Source organism: Lontra canadensis, unplaced genomic scaffold, assembly GCF_010015895.1.
Source record: "Lontra canadensis isolate GAN:19392208 unplaced genomic scaffold, GSC_riverotter_1.0 scaffold43, whole genome shotgun sequence".
Taxonomy (NCBI): domain Eukaryota; kingdom Metazoa; phylum Chordata; class Mammalia; order Carnivora; family Mustelidae; genus Lontra; species Lontra canadensis.
In genome coordinates this window covers 10,063,801-10,079,354 of record NW_022631037.1, presented here as the reverse complement: position 1 = coordinate 10,079,354, position 15,554 = coordinate 10,063,801, and the positions used below count along the sequence as shown (strand labels likewise).

The 15,554-nt window shown below is 48.3% G+C and overlaps 1 protein-coding gene across 3 annotated transcripts; it reads right to left on the bottom strand.

Annotated features, from left to right (window-relative positions):
• Positions 1-374: 374 nt before the first annotated feature.
• On the bottom strand, positions 375-11,387 carry ANKRD40 (ankyrin repeat domain 40). Of its 3 annotated transcripts, XR_004384326.1 has the most exons (6): positions 11,206-11,385; positions 5,791-5,939; positions 4,934-5,416; positions 3,014-3,195; positions 1,827-2,097; positions 375-959 (listed from the first exon to the last, which is right to left on the bottom strand). XR_004384326.1 is itself a non-coding variant. In XM_032872066.1 (5 exons), the coding sequence occupies exons 1-5, from the start codon at positions 11,337-11,339 to the stop codon at positions 1,951-1,953; spliced, it is 1,017 nt and encodes a 338-aa protein (XP_032727957.1). In that variant the 5' UTR covers positions 11,340-11,387; the 3' UTR covers positions 1,743-1,950. The 3 variants fall into 3 exon arrangements, 2 of the variants coding, with proteins under 2 accessions (XP_032727957.1, XP_032727956.1); XM_032872066.1 differs by lacking the exon at positions 375-959 and having other exon boundaries at positions 1,743-2,097; positions 3,092-3,195; positions 11,206-11,387; XM_032872065.1 differs by lacking the exon at positions 375-959 and having other exon boundaries at positions 1,743-2,097.
• Between the last annotated feature and the right edge of the window lie 4,167 nt (positions 11,388-15,554).

The window sequence follows — 15,554 nt, the reverse complement described above, 5'->3', positions numbered from 1 at the left end:
CTGATGAAGGAGAAGGGAGGCCAGGGGAGAACTCAGCCCTCCCCTGAGATGCCAAGCCCCTCCCTCACTCTCACCTCTGTTTCAGGGGAAGTGCCCCTGGACAGACTCCTCCGTAGGGGCCACCTCCGGGCCAGGGACCTCCACTGCCTCTGAGTCTCTAACTGATCTAGATGGCTAGAAGAGTTTTTGCCCCAGTGATTTAGACATAAATTAATACTGGATTATTTCCTCCGACAGAACTAGCCTTCGTGTTATCAATAAATTGTAACTTTTCCCAACAGGAAGGAAAAAAGGTTAGTAGGTCTAGGTAAACTAGCTTCTGATTGGTTGAAACACAAGGGAGGTTTCTTCTTTAAAGCACTTCAGAGAAGGGATAGTAAGTAACCTTTACTCAGTGATGCAAACACTGTACAAGGGTGATTAAGTCACATCAGTAACTAGTGGAATACGGGTAAGTCACCGGACACAGTGACTCCGTGAAGCTGGCCTTGAAAACACCTCGGCCTCAGCTCGGCCCTGAGGCAGCAGCGGGAGGCCATTCGCTTAGCACAACATTCTCTTCCGTTGACATCTTCTGCATGTTCTCGCTCAATTAGTCGCAGTGTTCCAATAAAATTAACACAGTTAGGAAGTTCAGTTTCTTTGGAAACTATAGGCACTATGGGGAAAAAGCTTCTTAAGACAGCAGGGATGCTCTTCAGCTGGCTTCGAACCCCTGCCCTCCTGTTTGTCCAAGTGTGCTCGTTCTTGCTTCTAAAGTTAAGCTGTTTGTCTCAACAAGACAGTGGCTCTTTTACCATTAATGACACTGAAGGAGAGAAAAAGAATTCTTGAATGCGCTCTTTAAAGAAACATTCGTGTGCCATGCTCCAGAGTTTAATCAGGTGTCTTCCAGAACAAAGCCCAGGAAGCTCTCGACTGGCTTTGTTAAGTGGACTGGTGGTGGTAGTGGGGGAGCCCTAAGAGCAAACAATTTGTTTACAAAAAGCAACAGGTTTCAGAGTTGTGTAAAAATCCTAATAATTTCAAAATAACCTTTATCTTTGATACAAAAATAAAGATGCTAACTCCTTTAGCTCAGTTTCCCACAGTAACCTTTAAAATAGCAACAGATTCAGTTTCAAAAATTGCTTTTGCATTTCTAGTGGGAAATGGAAGTGGAGAACACGGGCCGGCCATGTTTGTGCTCTTCTCAGACGGCGCAATTAAACACGGAGAGGACAGGAACCGCTTTAGAGATTGAGAAGGGGTGGCGGGGGGTGGGGGGGGTGGAGAGAAAGTGGTCGCTTTTTTGGAAAGCATCAGAGAGCCCTCTAGCGGCCACAGAGTTAATGCAGCAAGGGCGGTCCAGGCAATGGCGGCCTAGAGATGGGGAAGCAGTCTTGAGGGCTCACAAAGGAGGGGCGGGGGAGGGGCAGCTCTTTTGGTTAACAGCATACGTACAACTAGGAAACTGAATTCTTAAAGACTTTGAACCTGAGTAACATTTATAAGTAGGGTATGTGAAACCTCACAGCCACTAGTCACACGAAAATTCTTTTGCCCAGTACCTGTGCTTTCCCCAGTTTCCTCTGTGGCCAGCTCCTCCTTGCGGAGAGGCGGGAGGAGGCGACACCAAGAGAGCATGTTCGCCCTGCAGGCGCCCCTGCGAACAGGCTCCGCGCCCTCTCGGTATCTGCGTGGACAGCTCACTGTGGACTCGGGACTGCCGGCTGTTGCCTCTCCAGACCACTTCTCAGCTGTTCACAGCTTCAAGCAATAGGTTTATTGTGCACCAAGAGGCTTGGAAGAGTGGCACCGCTGCTGGGGGGGGGGGGGCCTCCTACCTTGGCAGAATGATGTTAGTGTATGCTACACAGTGGCGCCCAAGGCATTTCCATCCATGGCTGGTCCTTGGCCCAGAGGGGACGCGCACTGTCACAATACTCAGCGGGGAAAGTCCCTGCTGCATTAGTAAGTCAGTTTGGAAGCTCTCCTGTTGTAGCAAGGTCTTTCAGTCAGTGTGGATGCAGCATTTCTGAACAGAAAATTGTTCTCACTTATCATTAGAACCAGTTCCAGCTCCTGGAAGTCTTGGAGTCGAGCAACGTCTTTATCCTAAAACAAAATAGGTTGGGCATGTTAAGAGCAGTCACTTGTCTCTATATGTTTGGTGTGTTGTGTCAATACCAGTATCTCAGCTCATTTTAAGAGTCTCATGCTCTACCGACTGAGCTAGCTGGGCTCTCCACTCATTTTAAAGCCAGGGAGAAAAAGGAGGAGGGGGAGAAGCAGGGGGAGGAGGAGAGGGGGAGGAGGAAGAGGACGACGGTCGAGAAAAGGAGTGGAAGAGGGTTGAGAAGAGGAGTGGAAGAGGAGGAGGAAGAGAAAGAAGAGGAAGAGGAGGAGGAGGCTCGGGAAGAGAAGTGGGAGGAGGAGGAAGAAGACGAGGAGGATTGGGAAGAGGAGGAGGAGGGCGGGGGGAGGAGAAGAGGAAGATCCCAGTGGCAGGCTGTGGGTGACAGGGCAAGAGAGTCCCTGGGGGTATGAGCTGGGTTGGCATGGAGGCGGAAGCCCTTACCAGCAGCTGCTCCAGGATGAGCACCCCCTGAAGCGAGAGGCCATTCGGATCTGTTCTCCCCAGGTGCCCTGAGACGCCATGGATGCTGGGAGGACCACACACGTGTCCATGTGGATTTGTGTTATCATCTAACCTGGTTCTTAACACTGGCCGTATCTGATAGTGCAGTAGAGTGACCCTTACCTATCACCCCACAACCAACCAAAAATGGGTACATGGGAATTATAATTCAGAACATTCTCTCTGGTATCCTACAACTTTCAAAAATGTCACGTCTCTGTAGACGCAGTAGAGGGAAAGAAAGCTCAATGACAGCGGCTGGAAAACCACCCTTTGGTCCTTGTCTAGTCTCTTTTCAGTTCTCAACTATGATTCACACAGCCAAGGAGGAAGCTGGGTATTTTCCAAATGCAAAAAGCCACCAACCACTCGTGCTTAACAGACCTTCCTTACCTTTCTTACCAGAGTATTGGGTAACTTTCTGATCTTCTCCACCTGATCTGGATTAACACCCAGCTCACAGCAACTCACTCTGAGTAATTCTTGATAGGTGAGCTCCTGCCGGTCCAGTTCAATTTCAATGAAATCATTTTCTCGAAGAGATGGGTTCTGAATCCTCACCTTGAGTACCAGCTCTAAGAAAAAGAGAGAGAGAAATGTTCACGGATGAGGCCTGCACCATCAGCCCATGTAATTTAAGATCTTCCCCAGAAGACGGTTCTACATAACTATGTCCCGTGCCAAAGGCCTGCACCACCCCGTGAGAGAAGCCAGCCCCGTTGGCAGGGTCAGCTCAGCTCCACTTCCGGCTCCGCCGCCACTCTCCTGCACTGCCTGCCCTACGTGGAAGACTGCAGTTCACTGAGCAAAAGGGGGGAGCGTTGCGGGGCGAGACAACCATCCAGTGTGCGGAAGGACAATTTACTTTTGCTGCTGGAGCACAGGTGAAGGTGTACAGGTGGCTTTGGGTATCAAACCACACAGGAGCAGGGCAGGGGAAGAGAGATGAAAGGAAGGCACAGGCAAGGTATGGGAGAGGAGTGACTCTAAAAGGACTTAATACGTGTGAATATAAAGGTATCGATGAATGATGACATTCCTTGCAACAAACACAGTAAGACAGCGGAAAGATAAGCTACTAATAAGAAAGACAGTCTAACTGTGATCTGAATGCAGTATACCTCAGCATGGAAAGAATCTGGGCTTTGGGAGTGAATAAGCACTATTATTCAAGGGTCTGGGATCTAAGCCCTCCGTCCCTAAAATTCTGAGCCTGGCTGCCAAGATGGCCCACGCCAAGCACCTACATGGGTCTGTGGGTTCTGCTTTGCTCTTTACGTATGAATCCCTCATGGCAGCTCTAGGCCACGCCTATCAGCACCTGAATGTACTTCTTTCCTAGCTCTGTCCTCCGTGTAGACCTAGAAGGCATGACATAGCTAGAGTCTAAGTGCACCCGGTGTGCACAGCCTCATATCTGAACACCACTCTCTGCCAGAAGGAACCAGGGCTCCTTGGAGAAACAGATGCTTCTGGGGCTGGGGTAGGGAAAGTTACACTGGAAGCCTGGACCTTCTTGCCACACCAGAAAGGACACACTCCAAGAATGATGGGACATGTCCATGCGACATGAGAACTGGCTTGAAGGGGCTCCCTCTGGACAGATTTGGTGTAATTTGAACATCAAGATAATGCTAGTAATGAATTATAACCTAATGTAAAGAAACTACGAGTTCATACTGATATAAAATATGGAGGCTAAGGGAAGGTCCTTCTTTACAGTAGAATAGCGACTAGTATGTAGAGAAAGATGATAGGGGATCATATTACACAATACCGGGCCTGGATTCTTCAAAAATACTGAGGACCAAAATGACAGAGAAAGGCTGAGGAACCTTCTACGTGAAAGGAAAATGGAACAACAGGATAACTAAATGCAACGGGTGACTCCGGGCAGGGGGCAGGGGGCAGGGGGTAGGGGGCAGAGGTGGAGGGAGAGCACAGAGCCGCCAGAGGGCACCATGGAGATAACTGACAACATCTGAATACGGCCTGGATTAGAGAATGGTAATGTAGCAAGGTTAATTTCCTGAATTCGATCACTGGACGGTGCTTATGCAAGAGACCACCCTTGTTCTTGGAAAATACATACTTAACTATTTCAAGATAAACAACTTGTGAATCTGGGTAAAGAGAGCTCCTTAAACTAGTCTTGCAAAATTTCTGTAACTCTGCGATTAGATTCTCAATACCTACATAAATCTCACCCCCTACTGCCCCTTCCACCCTCCCGCCCCCAACCAAGAAGTGCATCACTAGACCTCTGGACACCGGTTGGCCCGCAGCGAAGGCTGCTTCCCGCCGCAGGCTTACCTTGCATATTAAATGGAAATGCCCCCGTGAAGAAGAACGGCTGGAATGCTGGCGTCGGGCCTGCATATGTCCCATTTTGAGGCTCCAGAGACACTGGTGGCTTGGACGGGACAGAAGAGAACAACGAGCGGCTCTGACTCACTGGTGGCTGACAGACAGGACCCGGTTTTGTGCTTTCTGGTGTTCTGAGTATGGCAGAGGGGGCAGACACGTCCCGGTTCTGAACCAGTGCCAAAGAGGTGTGGTCCCGTGGAAAGGCCCCAGCCAGGGGAGGCTCCCCCGTGGGGAGCAATGGAGCAGAGCCATCTGCAGCGGGCGATGCCGGCGGTGTGGAGGGACCCCCGTTCTGTAGCTGGCCTGGATCCTCTGCCGCAGGGGTGTAGATGAAAGGGAAGGCTGGGTTGGCCAAATAGTTGGGAACAAAGGGCAGTTCTGACTCCTTCTTCAGCTGGGGGAGGCTGTCAGCACCATCATCTTCTTCCACTTACAAAGAAGAAAATGCGTAACATTTACACAGCCCTTTAAAAATCACCAGGGAAGAAGCGTCTTGTGAAAGCTAGTGGTCTGTGACATATTTTGTTCAATGTTTACCGCCTCTTCAAATCAGAAGAGAAAAAAAGCGTTTCATCAGGTTTATGATCGCCATTTTTATCACCTTAAATTTTACTGATTAAAAGAATAAAACCTGGTAGCGCCTTGTCTGGAAACCACACGGAATTGCTATCTTGGCACGGTAATATTACCTCTGCTTTTAAAAACAGATTTGCGGTTTGAGTGGCCTCAGGATCGCGGCCAACAACACTGTGAGTCTTAAATTAGTTTGACAAAATCAGAGGTTGCCCCCAACACAGACTCACCTCCCATGATCTTCCTGATTTCTCTCCTTGATGTCAATTGTACTGGCATTTCTCCTTTTGTCGTAAGAATCTCTTTGTCAGCTCCTGATTGTAATAAGTAGGAGACCACCTGACCGTGATTGCGCTTACATGCCCAGTGTAAACAGGTCCTGTCCCAAGGAAAGAGAAAAAAGAGTGAGTTAAAAGGCGAGAGGTGATTCGGGATTTCAAATCCCATCTGCTTGTCAAGAAATATATAGAAGCCCAATAAAGAGTTCAGATAGAACCAGGAAACCAGGCTGGCAACCACAACTTTTCTTTCCAGAAAGCAGGTGCTTGAAATTTATTTCTAAATTTCATTCTGGGCCCTTGGGAAAAACCAATTTATCCTGGGAGCTTTCATGTCAATGGCTTCCACGAGGCTGGCTGGCCAGCGAACTCTGATGGTACTGCTGAGTGGTCTTCTATCAGTGACGCTCATTAGACTATCCCAGTCTCTTTACAATGTTTTTATAGGGCCCCATTCCTTTTTAGGGACAATGGCAACTTGCTTCATATGCACCAAATGACACATGAAGATTAAATATTATCAGGCTAATAATCATCTACAGCTTGCTCTGCTGCTAAAATTATTATAGCTACAGTAGATATTCCCAGCCGAATCTCGGTTGCTCACTCTTTTCCTTTTCTTTCCTTCACACACACACACACACACACACACACACACACACACACACACACGGTTTTGAAATTTCCATTTCTGAAAAAGTTGGCTTCTCTAGTTCTCTCCAGAAGGCTCATCTGCTTAAACGTACAGCACCGCACTCAGACTTTAATTCCTACGGCATTTAAAAAATGTACATCAACGACCAAAATTTTGAAGAACAAACTCTTCTGGGGTGCCTGGGTGGTTCAGTGGGTTAAGCCTCTGCCTTCAGCTCAGGTCATGGTCTCAGGGTCCCGGGATCGAGCCCCGCATCAGGCTCTCTGCTCTGCTCAGCAGAGAGCCTGCTTCCCCCTCTCTCTGTGCCTGCCTTTCTGCCTAATTGTGATCTGTCTCTATCAAATAAATAAATAAAATCTTTTTAAAGATTAAAAAAAGAAGAAGAAAAAAGAACAAACTCTTCTAACATATTAGCCTCATTTAAGTAAAACTAATTATTTACTATTGTACACATAGGGTTTATGCATACTCTGAAGGGCTATTAACACATAGAAATATAATTAGCATGCCAGTTAAAAACTCCATCTTAACAGAAATGAAAGGATTCAAAGTTACTAAGTTCATCCCCAGTTGCCAAAAGCTGAATGATATTAAAGAAGGAAAATATTTTTCCCCTCTGTTCTGAAATGTCCTCACTCACCAATTCTCTAACTGAACAGAGGTAAATATCTTCAGAGCTTACAGCCAAATAAGCCAATATTGTAAAGAACAGAAGAGTATGTTCAGTAGTGAGGGGCAGGTCACCAACCTGGAAGTTTAACTATCCAGGCAGTTCCTTGGGTTCCAGGGAGACACTGATTTGCCCTGGCCTCCTAAACATTTCTGACTTACAGAAAGCCAGCCACTCCACTGATATTTCAGAGGGCTAGCCTGCGCTATTATTCATTAGAATTAGATTATCTGGGTACCTTTAAGATATACTCTATGAAGAAAAGATTGCCATTTTGGGAGAAATAAGGGAAGAGGCTTGATCTCGGCTTCCGAAATATAAGCTCACGAAGACAAGAAAGTGTCTGCTTGGACATACTGGCACTTCGCCACTGAACACATGAACCAAGAACAAGGTGGACATTGCTCCGAGTGGAAGGAGCCAATACATCCTTGATCGTGGGCAAACTGCAGCTGAGTGAGTGAGTGTGTGTGTGTGCGTGTGTGTGTCTGTGGCACAGGCTTGAAGAGTGAATAATGATAATAAGCGGCCATTCAAAAATGAATGGAGCATGATGAGAAAAATACATTCCCTTTTGGAAATAAACTACTCATTTGCTGGTAGTAAATCACTTGTCCATGACAAGCTTGAGACTAGAGAAGCTAATTTACTGCCAGCAGGTCTGAGACCCTCTGGGAAAACCAACTAACTAAAGCATCACCATGTAAAGTGGGGTTGAGTCAATGTGGCGTGATTCCCCACAACCCCATGCCCTGAGTGATCATCATTTACAGCCCAGACTTGCGTGGCTCTGAGCAGCCATAACTCAGCTAGGGAGCACTTTCAACTTTTTCAGGAGCCATTATACTTGTTCCTTAAAGCCAAGGGGGTATGCACACCCTTGAATTACAACTGCTGTGGGAACCCTCTCTCTGAACTTCAACTCTTTCGGCTTTAAATTTGCAGTCAGACTATCCGGTTAGTCCGGGGAAAGTATTTCAGACCAGAGGCACTGGCCATCATTCATCGGTGCTGAAATTGTGGTTATTGAGCAACTACAAATTGAAAGCAGTTACCATTCTGTTTTTCTATGCTAGAGGCTATGTTTTTTGAGGGTAACCTTTATATCCCATTACTCAGCACACTGCTTAATAAGAAGAAAACAACAGTTAACACAGATCTAATGCTTTTTACACGGAGGACACTGTTCTAAAGGCTTCACATCTATTAACTCATTCGATCTCTGAACAACCCCTGAGTTAAGTGCTGTTATCAACATTCCCCTCATTTTCCAGAAGAGGAAACAGAGGTAGTCAGCAAATAAGGGAGCTGAACAGTACCCTAGGTGGTGATTAAGCTTTACAGGGACGATAAAACAAAAGAAGGGACTAGGGAGTGCCAGAGGCGGGGGAGGGGCACGGTGCCATTTTAAATAAAGGGCTGAGGAGAGGCTCACCAAGGTGACATGGGCACTGATACCTGAAGGAGATGAGGGAACAAAAGCATTTTAGACTTTGAGGGAAGAAAAAACACAAATGCCTTGAATCAGGGCCATGCCCGGTGTTCTGGGAAAAGCTGGAGGGCAGGGGAGCAGAATGAGGGAAGCAAGGGTCAAATTCAGAGATGAGGCATAGAGGTAAGGAGAGAGGACAGTGCAGACAGGAGGCGGAAACTCTAGGACTGCGGGCTTTTACTCAGAGTGGGATGGCAGCCATGAGAGGGTTCTGAGAAGAGTGAAACAATCCGACTTACAACTTACGTTTTCCGTCAGGCTCCCTCTGGCTGCTGTACTGAGAAAAGACTGCAGGGTATTAAGGGTAGACGCAAGGAAACCAGTTGGGGGGCGGCCGCGAGAATCCGGGCAACAGGATGATGGTGGCCGTGTACCAGAGGTGTAGAGGTAGAGCTAGTGAGAAGTGGTCCAATTCCGACCACCGCTGTAGGTAAAGCTGGCAGAATTAGCCGACTGGCCAGATGTGGAATATGAGGGAAAGACAGGAGGCAAGAAGGGCACCGAGAGCTCTGGCCCATGCACCTCAGACACCTACTCAGATGAGTAGGACTCGAGGAGCAGGCCTGGGGTGGTAGGGGGAGGAGGGGAGATCAGGAATGCAACCTTGAACTTCCAACATGAGGTGCCTAACAGACACCTTCCTGGATGGATGAGGAGCTTCCTCAAATTCAGCTTACATATACTGAGCACCTCTTATGGGGCAGGCATCATGATTAGGAAAGTAGGGTCTGGAGTCAGATGCTGGCTTCCTTTCTAGTAAATTCTATGACCTTGGGGGAAATTACTTAATCTTGCTGGGCCTCAGTTTCCTCATCTGTAAAATGGAGAGAGTAACATCTATGTTCTTGAGTAGTTGTGAATGAGATAATGAGGCAAAGCTCTCAGAGCCTTGTTTATGTCACAAACTCAGTAAATGTTAGTGATTCCTACAATGCTTCCTCCCCTTCAGTGGTCACAACACTCTTCTCAGCTGGAAAATGAAGTGACTCAGGCAAGGTTGTATTAGCTAAAGCAGGAAAGGGAGAAGAACCTGAGGGAAAGACCAGGCTCCTTCTTCTACACAACACTGCCTCCCACTGCCAAAACAGTGAGTCACAGCTTGCGAACCAGAGAGCCACAGAAAAGGTACACATAGGACAGCAGGCTTGTTTACAAACACTTTTAAAGAAAACAAAACACAATGAGAATAGCTAATGTTTCCTGGCCTTCTGGTGGGCTATCCCCGGCTGTTCTCCTTAGGAGGTAGGTAACTTTGTGAGGGAGTCAGGAGACAATGGTTGTGGTCCCCGCTATCTTATTAATAGCTGTGTGACCTAGGGCTGGTTATTTTCTGTGGTTGGACTCAACCACCCATCTCTAATGTCCCTCTCAGTTCCAAACTGTATGATTCCACTTTAAAAAACAAAGCCTTGGGGTGCCTGGGTGGCTCAGTGGGTTAAGCCTCTGCCTTCAGCTCGGGTCATGATCTCAGGGTCCTGGGACTGAGCCCCAGCACTGGGCTCTCTGCTCAGCGGGGAGCCTGCTTCCCCACCTCTCTCTCAGCCTGCTTGTGATCTGTCTGTATATATATATATACATATATGTATATGTATATATATATATACATACACAAACATATATAAATAAAATCTTAGAAAAAAAAATAAAGCCTTAAAAAATAAAATAAAAAATAAAGTCTTTCCAAGCTCACTTTAACTCTAAGCTAGCTAAACAGGCTGGTTAAGTGATACTTGGATCAAATAAAAATTTAAAATTTAAGTGAGAAGAGGACAGAATGACACCACACTCGGGAACTTAACACTAAAAATTTGACCAGCACATCCTAAAATGACACTCCTTTTAGACTGGGAAGGACTCAGTCTACAGGCAGCCATCTAGAGTCTTGATTCAAATTCTGTATTTAAGATTGTCATTAAATAAAGCTAAACACTCCATGGGATAAACGAGTAAGTCTTCCCTCAACAGGCAGCCGTAGGCAGCAGCAAACCACTGGTGCAGTGAGACAACAGAGACACAGAATAGTGATGCAAGTGATTGGGGTTTTTGTTTTTGTTTCTCCGGTCTTGGGAAAAGAAATCGTGCTAATTTATAAGATTCGTATTTGCTCGGTTGCTTATGCGTTTTGCTCTGTACAGGTGTGTTCTCCAGAAACTCCTAGGGCAAAATAATTCAACACTCGAACCGGGGTGAGCTCCATAGGAGCGTGCGAATCATTGGAATCGTGGCCGCCAGGGTTCCGGCCCAGCGAGCCAGGGGAGCGCAGGCGGGGTGCGGGGCTCGGCAGGGCGGGGTGGAGGGGCGGGCAGGGCTCGGGTGGGCGCTGCCCCGGGAGGACCACGTGGGCGTGGATTGGGGCAGGCCGCGCTCCCCACCGCACCGCGCAGGTCGGGGGGGCCCGAGCCGGCCTCGCGAGCGCCCGGCCTCAAAGGCCCCGGCGCCGGGCCACGCCTTGATGGGCGTCCGCGGGCAGCGCCGGGCCTCGGTCGCCCGCCCAGCGCCCCGGGCCCCGGCCGGCTGCTGGAACCTAGGCCTCCCCCGCTCCCCACTTACCAGCCGTTGACCTCATTTTGGGAGTTCACATCCACCCCGCTCTCCACCAGTTTCTGCACCTCCCGAATGTCCCCCAAGGCCGCGGCCTCCCGCAGCCTCTCCTGCTGCTCCTTCTGCTCTAGGAGAGCGCTCATCTTCCCCCTCCGGCCCAAGCCCCCGCCCGCCCCGCCCCGCCCCAGGCCCGTCAGCGCCGCCGCCGCCGCGGCCCGCTCCCCGCCATGGGGAGAGCGCGGGGCTCGCCCGCCCTGCTCGCGCCCGGCCCGGGGCTGCTGCTCCCGCCCGCCGCCGCCCGCCGCTCCCCAGGCAGCTCCCGGCCGGCCACAGGCCCCAGCCTCCGCCCCGGCCGCGCCTCCCGCGGGCGGACTGCGGGGGACCCTATTCGGAGTGACAACCCTGACCCAGATAATTTCCGTTCCTACCCTCGGCCCGGGTGCCCGGCTGGCTGTTTATGTAACCGCTGCACAACATTACCCGCCGTGATTCATGGACTATTTTTAGACCTCCCCGCCCCGCAGCTTCAGGGGAGGAGGACAGACACATGGAAAGGGAAGAAAGCATAGCTGAGAGCCAGAAAAGCCTTATCCTCTGGCGCAGGCTGTTTACCAGGCATCAAAAATAATTGGTGTTTCTTCGCCACCACCCCCCAGGTCTGTTTGGCTCTTTTTCCTTATCTGAGCCAACGCCTGCCCAGCAGGACGCGGAAACGGGCTGAAAACGATCCTACTATTATAGGCCCATAATTGCGGACGTAGATTACGCTGTTCTTCTCCCGACAGTGCTTGGGACCATCCGGTTCGACTTTCTTTGATTCACTGCTGTTTTCCATCTCGTTTTAGACAGAGATTTCTTCTAACTTGGCTTGCAGGGAAAATATTTATATTGTGCCCGGAGTCTCTAAACCGTAATTTATTACCAATTATAAATAATGATTAATTACTCTCCATGAAGGCCATCTAAGGATAAAAGAGAACGAGGAAGGCTCTCTTTTTTTATCTGGCCCTGATGCCGGATCTCTGGGGAGAGCTGGGGTGTGTAGACGCGCAGCATTTTGCCTGACTCCTGCCTGATCAACGCAACGAGGCTCAGAGCCTGGGTTGGCACTGGTTTACTACCCAGTGGGAGAAACACAGAACATGGTTTTGCTGAGCCCAAGGTGCCTCGGAGAGATCTTCCAAAGTGGCACAGGTCGGAACCGAGCAAATGGGGTCAGGAAGATTAAGGAAATAACCCTGGGGTGGAAAGGAGAAAGGCCTCAAAGAGAGGAGATGAAAAGGAAAGAGACAAATGTAGGCACGGAGTTTTCATTTCCCTCTCTTGGGGCTGCCCAGGGTCTGCACAGCAAGCATTTTTCTTGCTACTGTTTGAGAAAAAGCCATGTCTGTCGGCTTATGACACAGTAATTCACACAGCACTCAGTGCACACCAGGCATTGCTGATTATAAACTGACTGCTCACTTCAACTGACCCCCCGGGGCAAATTGGAGCCCAGCTTGAGCTTACAGTTTTTATTTGTCCCCCAATTTAAATTTTAATTCTCAGATCCAGCATGATACTCCATCTGAAGCTGACGTGCGCAGCACTGGAATTGGGTCCTTTTTAAAAATATTTATTTATTTGACAGAGAGAGAGATCACAAGTAGGCATAGAGGCAGGCGGAGAGAGAGGGGGAAGCAGGCTTCCTGCTGAGCAGAGCCAGATGCCAGGGGCTTAATCCCAGGACCCTGGACCATGACCTGAGCCCAAGGCAGAGGCTTAACCCACTGAGCCACCCAGGCACCCCAAATCGGGTCCTTTAAACATCATTTGAGTGACATGAGCGTAGGTAGTGGCCTCTTTTTTTTTTAAAGCAGTTTTAAAAAATGGGTAGTGACTGCGCCACAGTCTGTGAATCCTTCCTTAAAAGGATTATAGCACGTGCCCTACAACAACTGTTAAATCAGTGGCTATTAATATCTTCTTAACATCAACCTCTGCTCATCTTTGACTTCAATCTTCTCCTTGTTATCCTCACATTAAAAAAAAGAATAGAGAAGAAAAAAACAACTTAGTCCACAAACAAAAATCTCCGGCCATAACTGAACGCGACCTGATGGCTCTTCTTTCGCCTCTCCCTGTTTATAATTTGTCTCTAACTCACTGGGTGTATTAAGCGCACATTGTTTGCCAGGCGCTATTCTGGTCACCGAAGGTGATGCTGTAAACAAATCAAGAATCCCTGATTTCAAAGAACAGAGTCTGGCAGGGGAGATGAGACCAACCACAGAATGTGTAAGTCTTAACAATAGAAGCAGTAGGGCACCCGGCTCCGGGTTTGTGAGCATGAAGGTTAAAAGCAGACTGCACAGATTTGCGTCCCAGCCTTTGCCACTCATATAATCTTAGACGAGTTACTTAAACTTTCTGTGCCTCAAATTCTGCATCTGCAAAACAGAGGGGGTAATAATAGCACCTACTTTGCAGGACTGTTCTACGGACTGGATGAATGTCTAAAGTCTGGACATCGGAAAGGTTCAGGAGATCCTAGGTATGTGGAAGGAAAGTCGAGTCAAGGATGAGCCCCTGATAGGATAGGAAGGCAGCGGTGGTCAGGAAAGGATAACACCCAGGTTTCCGGCTGGAGAGATAGTGGTGCCGTTTACAGGGATTTGAGTCAAAGAAGAAAGAAAAGGTTTCAGTTATGGGGATGATTGACTTCTGAATCTGCTGAGTTGAGCCTTCAGAAGAGCTCTCATTACTGCTTCTACCAACATTTATTCATTTCCAGGCACTACCCTAAGTGCTGTACCTGGATGATCTCATTTGATTCTCACAGCAAACCCATAAGGTAAAACCCTCATTACTATCTGAGGCACAGAGAGGTAAGTAACTTGCCCAACATCCTATAGCTTAGTCATTGATAGAGCAAGGCTTTGAACTCAAGTCAAGCAGCTTGACTCCAGAGCCCGTGCTTTCTTTTCTGATTTTCATGTAAGAAGAGATGCCCGCAAAGAGTTGTGTATATGGGTGTGGCGTTTAGAAAGGAGTTCTGGGCTGGTGACTGGGATTTGGTAGTCATCAGTAAAAGGTGCTAGCTGAAGTCATGGGAATAGCAGGGATAGCCCCAACAGAGTGTGCTGAGTGTCGAGAGAAGACAGCCAAATACGGAACCCTCAAAACACCCAATGTTTTAATGATGGACAGAAGAGAAATCCACAAATGAGATTGAAGGGGAGCCACTGGAAGAGTACGAGGAAAAGCAAAGGAATGGGAAAGTTTGGAGAAAAGAGAATGACGCAGAGTCAAATGGTGCAGAAAGGGCAAGAAAGGATTGAAAAGTGTAGAATGGATGTAGCCACAAGGTGGTGGTGCTGGGGACCTTGGAGAAGGAAGTTACTGTGGAGCTTTAATGATGGCGGCCAGACTGTCATGGGGTTAGGAGAGAATACGAGCTACCTCCTGTGCATTAATATACTGTGTGGGAATCTGGGTGTCAGGGATGAATAAGAAATGGCATATGACTGAAAAGAACTTTCATTTAATTATTTTTTTTTTTTTTAATTAGAGAGAGAGAACAGTGGGAGGGACAGAGGGAGAGCAAGAAGCAGGATCCCAACCAAGCAGGGAGCCCCACGTGGGACTCAATCCCAGGACGCTGGGCTCATGACCCGAGTCAAAGGCAGACACTCAACCAACTGAGCCACCCAGGTGCCCCATTTATTTATTTTTTAAGATTTTATTTATTTATTTGAGAAAGAGAGAGCGAGAGCATGCATGAGAAAGAGCACAAGAGAGAGAACACGAGCAGTGTGGACGAGGAGAGAGGGAGAGAAAGAAGCAGACTCTTCCCTGAGTAAGGAGCCTGATGCGGGGCTTGATCCCAGAACCCAGGGATCATGACCTGAGCCAAAGGCAGACACTTTACCAACTGAGCCAACCAGGCACCTCAGGAACTTTCATTTTAAATGAAGGGAAAGACTCATATTTACAATATTGTGCATGTTTGTTTAAGGTAAAAATGTGGTACAGAGAGAGGGTGATCAGTTGTGTGTGGCCAGTGGGCAGTGAGGGTCCAGGTTGGCTTTATAGAGCTGGTGATGCTTGAGGTGGGGGTGATCGTTGCTGGAGTGAGGGAAGAGCATTGCATGCCTGGAGCAGCGGGACATAGTGTAATGTAGTAGGAAACTGGCGATTAGAGGGTGTAGGGGACCAGTAGCAGATGAAGTTGGAGAGGCAGGTCAGATTGTGGGTAACCTTGTCATTTTTGTATTTTATTTTTTAAAAGATTTTATTTACTTGACAGAGAGAGACCGTGAGAGAGAGGGAATACAAGCAGGGGAAGTGGGAGAGGGAGAAGCAGGCTTCCTGCTGAG